General features: G+C 47.3%; 1 protein-coding gene across 4 annotated transcripts; it reads right to left on the reverse strand.

Moving 5' to 3' along the window:
- Nucleotides 1-6,932: 6,932 nt before the first annotated feature.
- LOC112289657 (protein ARABIDILLO 1) lies at nt 6,933-14,278 on the reverse strand. 4 transcript variants are annotated; one of them, XR_016505755.1, is made up of 12 exons: nt 12,146-14,278; nt 11,716-11,874; nt 11,299-11,379; nt 10,811-10,942; nt 10,199-10,326; nt 9,978-10,065; nt 9,505-9,599; nt 9,172-9,235; nt 8,650-8,825; nt 8,014-8,218; nt 7,671-7,755; nt 6,933-7,490 (listed from the first exon to the last, which is right to left on the reverse strand). XR_016505755.1 is itself a non-coding variant. In XM_024535041.3 (12 exons), the coding sequence occupies exons 1-12, from the start codon at nt 13,586-13,588 to the stop codon at nt 7,299-7,301; spliced, it is 2,865 nt and encodes a 954-aa protein (XP_024390809.1). In that variant the 5' UTR covers nt 13,589-14,278; the 3' UTR covers nt 6,933-7,298. The 4 variants fall into 4 exon arrangements, 2 of the variants coding, with proteins under 2 accessions (XP_024390809.1, XP_024390808.1); XR_002971940.3 differs by having other exon boundaries at nt 10,811-10,945; XM_024535041.3 differs by having other exon boundaries at nt 8,014-8,235.
- Nucleotides 14,279-15,103: the final 825 nt, after the last annotated feature.

Here is a 15,103-nt window from a genome sequence, read left to right on the forward strand (position 1 = left end):
GCAGCTTGGTTAGAATACTAATTTCCCAAAGTAGATAGCTAATGAGATTTCATCCTATTTGTTACCGTGTTTTTTTTTCTGGATTATTTTGCTAGCGAATGTAGACTGTTGCACCCTTGCGAATTCTTGTAGCGATTATATTATTCACTCTTTCACTGAATTAGCTGTTTTTTCATTGTTTCTTGTATATCTGCCATTTTAAGGATTTATTAGTTTCAAGTTCATATCATTTGCACAAGCAAATAAATGAACAACCTAAATGGACAATCTAAATACACCACTGATGCAATATCCCCAATTGTTGATATAAACACATGTTGCTAGTGAGTCAGCAAACAAAATGATCTTTTTGACCATCAACACAACCTCATTCTTAAGATATGCTTATCAAAATAAACTACTACACAAAGTTACAAAGTTACATTATAAAGCCTCCCACAACAAAATCTACAAGCAAGGTCAAAGAGAAAAACTAAAAATCCATGTTCTATTCTTTTCGACAACAACATGAGAAAAGCAAAAAATTTATTCCAAGTAGTAGTGTTTTTGTCCCCCTAGAGGTTACATTGGGTCTATTTGTTTCTTGTGTTGGCTATAGTGGAGAGGCAATTGAATTGGTGGTTTGTTGTATCACTTTGTAATAACTTGCAATACTTTGAGTGGTCATAAGATCCATATGGTAATAGAAGCCATCTCAATTGTAGGGGCTTCCTCACGCACCCATAAAGATAATTACAAAAGAAATAATTATAAATATTCTACCTAGAATTCTTTATTGAAGAAAAGAAGTCTAAAAGCTACAAACACTTAGCATCAGCAAGGATTGTATTCTAAGAGAAGTGTGGAGAAAGTTATCTCTTACTTCCAACACCTTTTACTTATAGATGGAGTTTACATCCCAAGTACATAGACTTCATCTAGAGTCACCTTCATCCTTTTAACTAGATCTAGATTCATCTTAACCTAATTGCCACCTTAAAACCCTAACTGTCACCATAGTAACTTCTTTTAATCCTTGGGTGCCTTTTGACTATTAGCAACTTATTATGCTTAATCTTTATGTGGTGGTAACTAAGTAAGAACTTGTTGATCTTCAACACTCCCACTTTACTAATTTTCAAAAGGTTTTTAATCCTAATCTCTGAATCAAGTGATGATGTCTATTTTTCACTAATGCCTTTGTAAGCACATCAACAAGCATGTCATTTGTAGCAAAATACTTCATACCTATTATTCCATCTTGAATCATCTCTCATATGAAATGATGTTGAATATCAATGTGTTTGGTCCTTGAGTGGTGTTTTGGATTCTTGGCAAATGCAAGATATCTTTGATTGTCACACATAATTAGAATTGCTTCTAATTGCACTAGACCAATGTCTTCTAAGAATTGCCTTATCCAACACGCTTCCATTGCACAATGACTTGCTGCCATGTACTCTGCTTCCATCGTTGATCTTGCAATGGTAGATTGTCTCTTGTAATTCCATGAAATGACTCCCACTCCAATGAAGAAGACATATCCCATTGTGGATCTTCTATCATTTGCATCTCCAGTCCAATCCGCATCACAATAACCTTGCAAATCAATGTTCTTACCACCAAGGCAAAATTTGAAGTCTTTTGTACTTTTAAGTACCTCAATATCCTTTTTACTATTGTCCAATGCATTGGACTAGCTTTAGACATGTGTTGGCTTACAACACTTATCGCATATGCAAGATCCACTCTTGTGGCCACCATTGCATACATGAGTGAGCCTACTGCTACTTTGTATGGAACACTTTGTATCTCACCTTCAACTTCTACAAATTCCTCATCCGTGAGCTTCATCAACTTCAAATTTGCCTCCAAGGGTGTTCCAATGGGCTTGCACTCCTCCATGTTGAATCGTTTCAACACTTCTTCAATGTACTTGATTTGGCTCATTGTAATGGTCTTGTTACCACGATCTCTTACAAATTCCACTCCCAAGCAGTAGTGCAATTCTTCCAAATCACTCATCTCATATTCCTTCTCTAATTTGGCCTTCATCCAATCCATCTTTTCCATATTGTTAGCCAAGATGATCAAATCATCAACATAAAGGATTAAAGTCAGCAAAAACTCTCTAGTTTGCATCACATACAATGAATGATCAGCCTCATTCCTCACAAACCCTTCATTGATAAAAAAAAAAAAAAAAAAGGTGTCAATTTGTTGGTACCATACCCTTGGTGATTGTTTCAATCCATATAAGGATTTCTTCAATTTGCACACAAGATGTTCTTTGCTTTTTTGTATAAATTCTTGAGGTTGGTCCATGTAGATGTCTTCTTATAATTCTCCATTCAAAAAGGCCGTCTTTACATCCATTTGGTGTATTTCCAAATCCATTGCTGCACCAATTGCTACAATGGTCCTAATGGTGGTGAATTTGGCAACGGGTGCATAAGTCTCATTAAAATCAATTCCAACAACTTGTGAATATCCTTTAGCAATTAGTCTTGCCTTGTGCCTCACCATCACATCCATTGCATCTCTTTTAGTCCTAAACATCCACTTACAACCAACACTAGATCGATTTGTTGGAAGAGGTACCAATTTCCATGTACCATTGTCCATAAGAAATTGGTATTCTTCTTCCATAGCCTTCTCCCACTTGATTGCATCTTCACACTTCATAGCATCATACAAAGACAATGGATCAACAAGAAGAACAACATTTGCATGTTCTTCACTTACTTGAGGGAAGATGTGATCCTTCTACCATTCGCCACGTCGCCTTCTTTCTCTCAAAAGATATCTCCTTTCACTTATAGAAGAATATTCACCTTGTTGCACTCTATGTTCTTTTTCAACCTTCTTCTCTCTTAAACCTTGTCGTTTCTCACTCAATGGTTGATACTCTTTATCATTATCATCATTCCAATCTCCAACATCTTCATTTCTTTCATTGTTGGTCTTAGCAATTGTAGGAGCCTTCATCTTTTCAACCTTCTTTGGCTTTTCATCTTCATCATCTTCATTATCTTCATCTTCTTGTTTTTTTGCTGAATTCAAAGATGTATCCACAAACACACCATTACTCCCACTTGGACACATCTCCAAGTGCTCACAAGCACTCTTATGCTCCAAAAACTTAGCATCACAACTATTGGTGATCTTCTTGGTTTCCAAGCACATTAGCCTATATGCCTTAGTACCTTCACAACAATCAAGAAATATACACTTTGTACCTTTTGCATCAAGTTTGGACCTCATACAATCTAGTATTTTTTTATATGCAATGCACCCAAAGGTCCTGATATGGAAAATGCAAAGTTGTCTCTCACTCCAAGCTTCTTGTGGTGTCATTGATGCAAGAGCAATTGTTGGACACGTATTTCATGTGTACATTGGATTCACGACAACTTTCATCCAAGAGTCATAGCCAAGTTTTGGACGAAAGCTTAATCCAAGAGTCAAAACCTTAGCTATAAGTTTTGGACGAAAGCTATGGTGAATGCAATGTACACAAGAAATAGATATCCAACAATTGCCCTTGCATCAATGACACCACAAGAAGCTTGGAGTGAGAGACAACTTTGCATTTCTCATATCAGGACCTTTGGGTGCATTGCATATAAAAAAATACTAGATTGTATGAGGTCCAAACTTGATGCAAAAGGTACAAAGTGTATATTTCTTGATTGTTGTGAAGGTACTAAGGCATATAGGCTAATGTGCTTGGAAACCAAGAAGATCACCAATAGTTGTGATGCTAAGTTTTTGGAGCATAAGAGTGCTTGTGAGCACTTGGAGATGTGTCCAAGTGGGAGTAATGGTGTGTTTGTGGATACATCTTTGAATTCAGCAAAAAAACAAGAAGATGAAGATAATGAAGATGATGAAGATGAAAAGCCAAAGAAGGTTGAAAAGATGAAGGCTCCTACAATTGCTAAGACCAACAATGAAAGAAATGAAGATGTTGGAGATTGGAATGATGATAATGATAAAGAGTATCAACCATTGAGTGAGAAACGACAAGGTTTAAGAGAGAAGAAGGTTGAAAAAGAACATAGAGTGCAACAAGGTGAATATTCTTCTATAAGTGAAAGGAGATATCTTTTGAGAGAAAGAAGGCGACGTGGCGAATGGTAGAAGGATCACATCTTCCCTCAAGTAAGTGAAGAACATGCAAATGTTGTTCTTCTTGTTGATCCATTGTCTTTGTGTGATGCTATGAAGTGTGAAGATGCAATCAAGTGGGAGAAGGCTATGGAAGAAGAATACCAATTTCTTATGGACAATGGTACATGGAAATTGGTACCTCTTCCAACAAATCGATCTAGTGTTGGTTGTAAGTGGATGTTTAGGACTAAAAGAGATGCAATGGATGTGATGGTGAGGCACAAGGCAAGACTAATTGCTAAAGGATATTCACAAGTTGTTGGAATTGATTTTAATGAGACTTATGCACCCGTTGCCAAATTCACCACCATTAGGACCATTGTAGCAATTGGTGCAGCAATGGATTTGGAAATACACCAAATGGATGTAAAGACGGCCTTTTTGAATGGAGAATTATAAGAAGACATCTACATGGACCAACCTCAAGAATTTATACAAAAAAGCAAAGAACATCTTGTGTGCAAATTGAAGAAATCCTTATATGGATTGAAACAATCACCAAGGGTATGGTACCAACAAATTGACACCTTTTTTTTTTTTTTTTTTATCAATGAAGGGTTTGTGAGGAATGAGGCTGATCATTCATTGTATGTGATGCAAACTAGAGAGTTTTTGCTGACTTTAATCCTTTATGTTGATGATTTGATCATCTTGGCTAACAATATGGAAAAGATGGATTGGATGAAGGCCAAATTAGAGAAGGAATATGAGATGAGTGATTTGGAAGAATTGCACTACTGCTTGGGAGTGGAATTTGTAAGAGATCGTGGTAACAAGACCATTACAATGAGCCAAATCAAGTACATTGAAGAAGTGTTGAAACGATTCAACATGGAGGAGTGCAAGCCCATTGGAACACCCTTGGAGGCAAATTTGAAGTTGATGAAGCTCACGGATGAGGAATTTGTAGAAGTTGAAGGTGAGATACAAAGTGTTCCATACAAAGTAGCAGTAGGCTCACTCATGTATGCAATGGTGGCCACAAGAGTGGATCTTGCATATGCGATAAGTGTTGTAAGCCAACACATGTCTAAAGCTAGTCCAATGCATTGGACAATAGTAAAAAGGATATTGAGGTACTTAAAAGTACAAAAGACTTCAAATTTTGCCTTGGTGGTAAGAACATTGATTTGCAAGGTTATTGTGATGCGGATTGGACTGGAGATGCAAATGATAGAAGATCCACAATGGGATATGTCTTCTTCATTGGAGTGGGAGTCATTTCATGGAATTACAAGAGACAATCTACCATTGCAAGATCAACGATGGAAGCAGAGTACATGGCAGCAAGTCATTGTGCAATGGAAGCGTGTTGGATAAGGCAATTCTTAGAAGACATTGGTCTAGTGCAATTAGAAGCAATTCTAATTATGTGTGACAATCAAAGATATCTTGCATTTGCCAAGAATCCAAAACACCACTCAAGGACCAAACACATTGATATTCAACATCATTTCATATGAGAGATGATTCAAGATGGAATAATAGGTATGAAGTATTTTGCTACAAATGACATGCTTGTTGATGTGCTTACAAAGGCATTAGTGAAAAATAGACATCATCACTTGATTCAGAGATTAGGATTAAAAACCTTTTGAAAATTAGTAAAGTGGGAGTGTTGAAGATCAACAAGTTCTTACTTAGTTACCACCACATAAAGATTAAGCATAATAAGTTGCTAATAGTCAAAAGGCACCCAAGGATTAAAAGAAGTTACTATGGTGACAGTTAGGGTTTTAAGGTGGCAATTAGGTTAAGATGAATCTAGATCTAGTTAAAAGGATGAAGGTGACTCTAGATGAAGTCTATGTACTTGGGATGTAAACTCCATCTATAAGTAAAAGGTGTTGGAAGTAAGAGATAACTTTCTCCACACTTCTCTTAGAATACAATCCTTGCTGATGCTAAGTGTTTGTAGCTTTTAGACTTCTTTTCTTCAATAAAGAATTCTAGGTAGAATATTTATAATTATTTCTTTTGTAATTATCTTTATGGGTGCGTGAGGAAGCCCCTACAATTGAGATGGCTTCTATTACCATATGGATCTTATGACCACTCAAAGTATTGCAAGTTATTACAAAGTGATACAACAAACCACCAATTCAATTGCCTCTCCACTATAGCCAACACAAGAAACAAATAGACCCAATGTAACCTCTAGGGGGACAAAAACACTACTACTTGGAATAAATTTTTTGCTTTTCTCATGTTGTTGTCGAAAAGAATAGAACATGGATTTTTAGTTTTTCTCTTTGACCTTGCTTGTAGATTTTGTTGTGGGAGGCTTTATAATGTAACTTTGTAACTTTGTGTAGTAGTTTATTTTGATAAGCATATCTTAAGAATGAGGTTGTGTTGATGGTCAAAAAGATCATTTTGTTTGCTGACTCACTAGCAACATGTGTTTATATCAACAATTGGGGATATTGCATCAGTGGTGTATTTAGATTGTCCATTTAGGTTGTTCATTTATTTGCTTGTGCAAATGATATGAACTTGAAACTAATAAATCCTTAAAATGGCAGATATACAAGAAACAATGAAAAAACAGCTAATTCAGTGAAAGAGTGAATAATATAATCGCTACAAGAATTCGCAAGGGTGCAACAGTCTACATTCGCTAGCAAAATAATCCAGAAAAAAAAACACGGTAACAAATAGGATGAAATCTCATTAGCTATCTACTTTGGGAAATTAGTATTCTAACCAAGCTGCGTAAAAAACTAGAACCAAAACCGAAATGCATCCACCGGAGTCCCACTCCAACAACCATGCCCGACTACAATTAACGTGGCCTTGTGAATTACTCAAATACTCGTGTGACTGTGGCATACAACCAAGCTGCACAACAAACTCTCAGTGCTCTTTCATCACACCATGAATGCGGTTTCACACCAATGCGGTTTTCAACCTGCATTGCGGACCGCCACTTCTCTCCTACATTCGTCTTTTAGCTTTCAATCGTGACAAACCTATCCTGCAAACCAAGGACTACCTCACCCAAAAAAAAAGGAAAAAAGAAAACATTTTAAAAAAGAAAGATTAAAAAGAAAGAATCCTCCAATGGCATGCACTTTTCAAATTTACTTCACACCAACTCGACCCCCTCGTGTGCTACCCCGCTTCTTCCACCTCATCCCAACCTCTTACGACAGTGCCACCACCGTGTTGCTCTCCGCCTGATGATGCTCCAGGTTTCGAAGAACCACTCGGGCGAACACTTTGGCCTGCATTGCTGCCGTCGCTGCTGCAGCCACAGTCCGCAGAACCCGACTCGCACCAACCTTCTGCAGCAGAACTGCGTGGTGCAGCGCATGCCTGCCTCCAGGCATCGTGAACTGTGACACGCAACCACATCCCAATCCATCACGCCAAAACCAACCTCCAACCTCGCTCCAACACTTCCTCTCTCTCACGCACATCACTCCACCGGCGAATCAATAACAACCCTACCATCACACCCACCTCGCGTCCCTCACCACCGCTTTGTCCTCTTCATGCTCACTCACACTGCTTACCTGCAGAAGAGCGAATGCCGCACACGATCGCAAAACTGCATGTCCGTTCCTCAACATGGCCACAAACCGCCCGAGCTCGGCTACACTGCAACCAACCCACCCGCACGCTCTTAGCCTCGTCCATACAAACAACACTCCACGCACCGCACTCCACACCGCCCTTCACTATCCGCTACCTCATCACCGCCACTGTCCCATCACCCCGACCGCCTGTCATGCCCACACCCACTCGCGTCCATTCCTTACCACGCGCCCACGTTGCTTCCGCTGCCCATGCATCCAAATCCGTTGCATCTAATTCTGTACCATCCACACATTCACGCCCTACGTACGCATCGCCTACCTGCATCTCAGATGCCCGGCTTCTTGGATTGTGGCGGTCTCCGCGACCTGGTTCAACGTCGCACCGGCCCACGATGACGCAGCAGCTGTCAAAGACTGCGGATCAAAAAACGTTTGCACGAACGCATCGATGTTTCGCAACGCCAGTTTCCTTGCTGCCTCCAAGCTCACTGTCCTCCCGTTGTTCTCCACACTCGACAATCCAACTGCAACCTCATCCATCCTGCGTCAGAGGAGCCCAACTATGACGTCAACCACTCCGATCACGTTCACTCTCCATCACTCCCACTCACTGCTTTGCCACACCCACTCAACCGCTCCAAACGCCGCCCAACCACTTCAAATCATGCACACAAACGCGCGCTCCTACGCACCTCAACCCCCTCCACTTCTCACCCCCGCCCCAACCTCGTCCCAACAACGCAACAGCAATCTCCTCATTCCTAACCGCGCCCTTCTTCCATATCTTCCGGTTCTCCAAAACCACGTCACCCACTCCCCACTGCTCCACTTCACCCGACTCTCCCTCACCGCACCTATCCAACGCCTACGAACTTCCTCCTCCCCGTCTCACGTCATCTCACCACCCCCACGTCCTACGACCGCACCCTCACACACCCACACGCCACCGCTTTACCTGCCATCGAACATGTACGCCAGAGCCAGAGCTGCCATAAACCGCGCCATCTTAGATCTCGACGACGAGCACAAATGCACCAGCGCCGGGACTCCCTCCTCTTCCACCATCCGCAGTGCGTTGCCAGGATTGAAAACCAGGTTCCACAACGCTCCCACCGCTGTTTCATGTACGTCCTGCACTCCCATCGCCGGAAACTTCAGAAACCCACCTCCTAAACGCCCATCATCGTCCCACCACACCGATACCACCACCAATGCCCCGCCACGTACAACCATCTCCCAACCATGGCTCCACACCACGCCCCCTTTCCATTTCCACTACACCCCATTCCTCCCACTCACCCATGCATCCAGCTCTCGCCTCCCTGCACTTTGCACTTTGTATGCCACCACCACCCAGCCTCCACCATCACACCCCAACCACTCGCGTCTAACCGTGTCACTCACATGACATGCACGCTGCGCTAACCAAACCCAAAACCTCGTCCCCCAAAACCCTGCAACTCATCCCACAACTCACCTCAAAATCAGAGTGCGCCAGGGTGATCAGTGGAGCCACTCCGCCTTCGCGCCCGATAGCAATGCTGCGCCACCACGCAAGTTCCCAACACACACACACACACACACACACACGTCAGACACACGGTCATCGCACCACACCCCGTCACCCACCTCCAACCTCTGCTACGCAACCAAAATCCCCATAATCGCCAAATCCAACCCATCGACTCTCACTCCGCGCAATACTTCACACAATCCGCTCCATCCCCGACGACTCTACCCCTGCGACCTTCAACCCACGCCCAACGCTTCCGCCAACAACACCACCTCCCATCGCGCTCAATGCCCTCACCTGTTCGCCTCCGACACAGACAGCCCCCATAATGCACCCGCAGCCCTCTCTTGCAGACCTTGAGATCCGCTGCTACACCCTTGAGCCAAAGCCACCTGCACAACCACCACACCATCGTCATGCACCCAATGCCACCCCCACTCTGCTCCACACCACACCACCGTGCGCCCTTGCCTCAACACAGCCTGTTCACGCCTCGCAAAACCTCGCACAACTCGCCACACGACTGCCCCCCAACCCGATCTCAACATCAACGCACCCCGATCCTACCCTCCACAACCACCCCACGCTCAACTGTCATGCAGCCCCCCATCACTCTACATGTCCGCACTAAGCCTGCATCCTTCATCTTCACCTCCAGCTCTGCTCAACCCCCCGGCCACGCTCTCGAATCACCCCCATTCACCTCTGCCCCCAGAACGCCCCTTTCGTATCTCTTCCTACGCCCACGGTTCGTGTCCACTCTCACTCACCAGTGCCTCCACGCCACCAGCCGCTGCAATAGCTTCTCGGTTTCTGTCGTCGAACGACAGATTCCACAATGCTCCCGCTGCTTCTTGTCTGCAAGCGCCGTCCAAGGGGACGCCCAAAACACTCTTAGAACACCGGCCCATCTCTACCCTCAACCCTTCACATCACCCCTGCACAACAAAAACACCTCCCTGCTGTCCACCACCCCAACAAATCCGCATACCTGACACCTTCATGATTTGAGCAAGTCAGCTGCACCAGAGCTTCCAGCGCGCCTTCCTCCCGCCCTACAGCAGCGTTGTTACCGTTGCTGTCTCCATGAGCCGCAAGATTCGCCAACGCGCGTGCTGCCTATCAAACACAGTTCCAAAACACCAGTCACACCTCGCAACTCGTCACCTCCTCTCCCATTCCGCATGCTCTTCGCCAACGCTGCACCTAAAACCGGCTCCACCGATCGTGCAAACACTCCACTCACGCCCCAAACGCCTCCAGGACCCACACAATGCACTCTCCACTTACGCGCAACCCTCACTATCGTCACGCCCTCATTAATCCTCAATGCTAATCACGCTAACCAAATCCATCCCCACGCAACACCTTCACCGCAACGCCACTGTCTCAATCACTTCTTCTCTGCCAACTCAACCATGTCCTGCACCACTTAACCTCGCAAACCTCCAACCCCTCCTTCCACTCTGCGCCCCTGCCACTCATTCCAAACCCCATGTGTGTGTTTCTCACTCCGCTACCCCCTCATCACGACCCAACCTCAGCCTTCCAAACCCCATCCCCCTTTACCAACCGCTGCTCTCAGCTTCCCGTTGCCTCGTACCTGCTCTTGCACGCCTTCGTGGTTACAAAACCGCGCCAGCCTCACCAGAGCCCGCACACCCCCCGCCACTGCGACTTCCATGCTGCACTTGTCATCGGCTGCTAGGTTGGCCAACGCACCTGCTGCTCTCTCCTGCTATCCGGAAACAAAATGCTCAACGTCAATCCCAACCGCATCCCAACCCCGCTTCCGCTTTCGCCGCTGCACTCTCTCATCTACATGCTCATCACAACCCACCCTCAAACCAACACCAATGCCCACCACCAGCCTTTCCAACACACCTCGCACCACCCCATGCCACACACCAAACGTAGTAGCCTCACGCATCCCTTCTTCCTCTCGCCGCACCACACCATTCATTTCCAACAAGATCCCAACACCCAAATGCCAACCATCACAGCAACCACCCGTCAACCACTCCCAACGTCAAACCTAGCTGTGCGGATCATGCCACAACACTAAAGCTACTGGGCGATGCACGTGCTCACCAGGACACCCTCCCCTCCGGCGGGCCACTTGAATGCCAATCCCACCAGTGCTTCGATTGCGCCTGCGCCAGCTATCGCACCCTGTTTGCATTCACGCCCTCATTTGTCAGTGCGCTACCATGACCATTACCATGACAACCAACCCGACCATCCATCTCCCACCCCCTAACCCCTGGCTCCTCACTACACTCTCCACCCTCCGCTTTCCTCACCGACTCGCACAAACACGTTCCTCTTTTCCAACTCTACACTGTTCCCAACCTCAACATCCGTGCCGCGCCCTGTCCCTTCCACAACCCCGACCTCCCACACCACCTGCCTTCCTCACCCCTCGCTCTACAATGTCCACACCGACGCGCTCACACCACCAATTCGCAGCAAAACACTTCATCGCAATTGCCAACCACAGCGCCTCACCTTGTGCTCCTCTCCCACCGACAGATTCCATAAACCCCCCGCCGCCTCCTCAGCAACCCACCGGTTCCGGGACCTCGCCAAACCAGCCAGGATACTGATGCCCCCTTCCAAAGCAACCCTTTTCGCAACCTCCGTGTTCACGGACAAATTTGCGATGGCCTGCACCAACCAACCCAACAGCTACCAGTCAGTCCAACTCCCCACAGCTTCTGCACCCCACACGCACTGTGCCCGCATGCGACCCACACTCCCACAAACATCAACCCATTCCGCAAATACCACCATCGTCGTCCACCTGCTCTCCCCCGACCCTGCTCCACCCCACGCTCCACAACTCACGCAATACCCCCGCTACCCTACAATCCTTCCTGCGCACACGCCTGCCTTGTGCACACTCACACTCCACTACATTCCCCACCAACCCCCCTACCTTCGCAGCTTCCGACTGCACCCCCTCGCGGCAAGACTTCGCCAGCCCCAACAGCAGCGCGATCCCGCCCCCGTTCATCACAGCTTCCGCCCGCGCAGAATCTACAGTCGCGTTCTCGTCGTCCACCACTACAAACGTCGCCAAAGCCGACGCAGCCCTCTCCTGTACATCCTCCTGCGCGCTTTGAACCAGTCGAAGCATCATCGCGATCCCCTGCTTCAGCAGACTCGGTGCATTGCACTCCGCGATCTTCAAAACCGCATGCGACAACATCCACTCCGTCCACTTCGCCACTTCCGAATCCGCGCGCGCGCGCCCGCCGCACCTCGACCTCGCGCACGAGCCTGCCTCCTCCTTCCAATTGCTCGGGCTCAGCAAAGCATCCAACCCTTCCATCACATCCGTGAACCGAGCCAGCACCACCGTCTTCTTCGACGACGGCAGTGTCACGGGGTTGCTGCCCTCCTCCAGAACAGGGCAGTTCAGAGCGCAAACCACCCTCAGCTCGGGCCCTGCCAGGACCTGCATCAGCGCAGTCGGAGTGATATCTGTCCGCGAAACATCCAGCCCTGCCAGGTTCGGCAATTTGCTCCACCAATGCGCCGCCGTGCTCCACACTATACACCTGCATCCCGCTACCGACAAAAATCGCAGGCTGCTCGCACCCCCGAACGCCCCTTCGTCGATGGTGTGACTGTCCAGGAACCCCAGCTCCGTCAGACCCTTGCAATGCTGGAACAACGCCTGGATGGCGTCTCTCTCCACTTTTAGGACGCCCGACACGCACAGCCGTCGCAATTTCGGACAACACACTGCAATCACCTTCAATGCCTCGCTCGTCACTCTCTCGCAATCCGAACCCAGCAGCAAGCTCTCCAGGTTCGCATGCCGGGCGACCACCATGGACAGGGTTGCATCCGACAGCTGGCTGCAGCAATCGCCGCTCAGCTCCCTAAGCCCCTTCGCCTGCAACCCCACAATTGAGCTCGCAGAGGCACCTCTGCGGAACTTCAGCGCCTCCAAATTCGAGCATCGTCCTGCCAGCGCAGACACCATCTCCGAATTCAACGAGTGCGACCGAAGATCCAGCGAATTCCACAGCGATGGCGAGCTCCCCAGCACCTGCCATCCCTTGCACACGGACGCAAGGCTCGCCCTGTCCCTGTGGTTCAGCAGATTAAACAACCCAAGCACGGTTTCATCTGGAAGACTTGTCCAATGCGCATCGCGACCCGCGTCACTTTCAACACCTGATTCTGTAGCCGGCACCGCCGGTGCACCACAAGTGGACGCCGCCGACGATGTCGGCGACGATGTTATCCTGGCTTTCTTATATACAACAGCCTGCTGCTGCTCCTGATCGTCCACCGCCACATTGACATTGCGCCGCCGCTTGTTGGACATGTCATCAGCTGCTCCTCCGATGATCTGTGTCATTTGCATGCGCACCGCGCATGCACCATCTTCGTGCCGTCACTGCTTCGTCATCACCCACACAAATTGCCGCTTCAACCTCTCTTAGGGTTGCCAACTCCCAATATCCGCGCCGATTATTCCTTCCACTCCGCGCACTCTGCAATTCCTCCGTCCTCGCCCATCAGAACGTCACCCGCTCCTGCACGCAATCAAAGGTCACATCCCCCGCTTCGTGTTCTACCTATCCTCAAGCATTGCATCACGCGGCCCAAATCGAATATATTCTTGCTGCATAACCCTGCACCGATCTACACCTCCCCTCTTCCTCGAAAGAAACCATCCCCTGGCGGCATCACCCACAATCATCCTTGAATACTAAGCAGCCACCACCGAAACCAGCCTCAAACCCCAAACTGCGGCATCATTCTTCACTTCCAACCGAAAAGACGCGGGCAAGCAGCATGGCATCGAAGAGGGAAGAGAGCAGATGAGAAGAAACGGAAGAGCGGAAGCAGGAAGTAGAGAGAGAAAGAGAAAGAAAAAGAGGGGGTGTGGCGAGAAGGGAGGAAGCGCTAAGGATTGCGGGATAGACACGGGAGGGGGAGGGGGAAGGGCAGGCGTAGCGACGACGAGTGAGAGCGAGAGCGAGAACAAGAGCAAGAGAGCGTGGGACACGAATGAGAAACAGCAGACAGAGTGAGTGAGTGAGTGAGTGAGTGAGGGAGCGAGCGAGTGGGGTTGAGTTTTTCCTGCAGAGAGAGTCTGTTCCATTCTTCATGGAGGAGGAAAGAAGCTTTGGTTTTCATGTGGCAGCTTCCTCTTCCTTCCTTCCTTAGGGAGTCCACGACCACCCCCCCCCGCCGCTCTTCTTCTTCTGCGTCCTCCTTCTCGTCGTCGTCGTCATCCCTGTGTCGCCTTCGTCGCCTCTTCCTCGCTGCTCGCTGTTTTTGTGTTCCCCTGCGTTGACCGATGACCGCCTGCCCTTCTCGCCCAGAAAGGCACCCTATAATTGGCGCCCTTTATATTTCTCTTCTTCTTTTTCTTTTCTTTTCTTTCCTTTCCCTTTCTTCTGTTTATTTCCTTTCTTTGCCCCGTCTGGAATCTGGAATCAATGCCACCACCGCGGAATATGGAATCTGTGCCCACTTCAACACACCCACCACCCCTCAAGGCTGATTACCCCATTTGCTTCCCTTCCAAATCTGTGTGCATGCCTTGTCCACCTCATGCTCACAAGCCAATCAGAACTCGTCTGTGTTTGTGTGTTGCAATCGTTTGCTTCACCCCCTTCCACCTCTGCTCTTTGTGCGTTTTGGTTTACATCGGTGGTTTTTCAGTAAATTGTCTCTGTTTTGTGCACGTTGTGCCCACGATATGGGTTCGTATCTTTTGATGGGAACAAAGGATTTGACGAGTGCAAGTCCGAGAGTACGGGCAGGGAGGAACTGAAAATTGCACTGAACTGTATAAGAATACATGCGTGGCTGAGATGCACGGAGTCGTGTTCGTAATTCTCAGTAGTTGCGACACTCGAGAGGGATG

This window comes from Physcomitrium patens, chromosome 12 (assembly GCF_059467195.1).
Source record: "Physcomitrium patens ecotype Gransden chromosome 12, ASM5946719v1, whole genome shotgun sequence".
NCBI lineage: Eukaryota > Viridiplantae > Streptophyta > Bryopsida > Funariales > Funariaceae > Physcomitrium > Physcomitrium patens.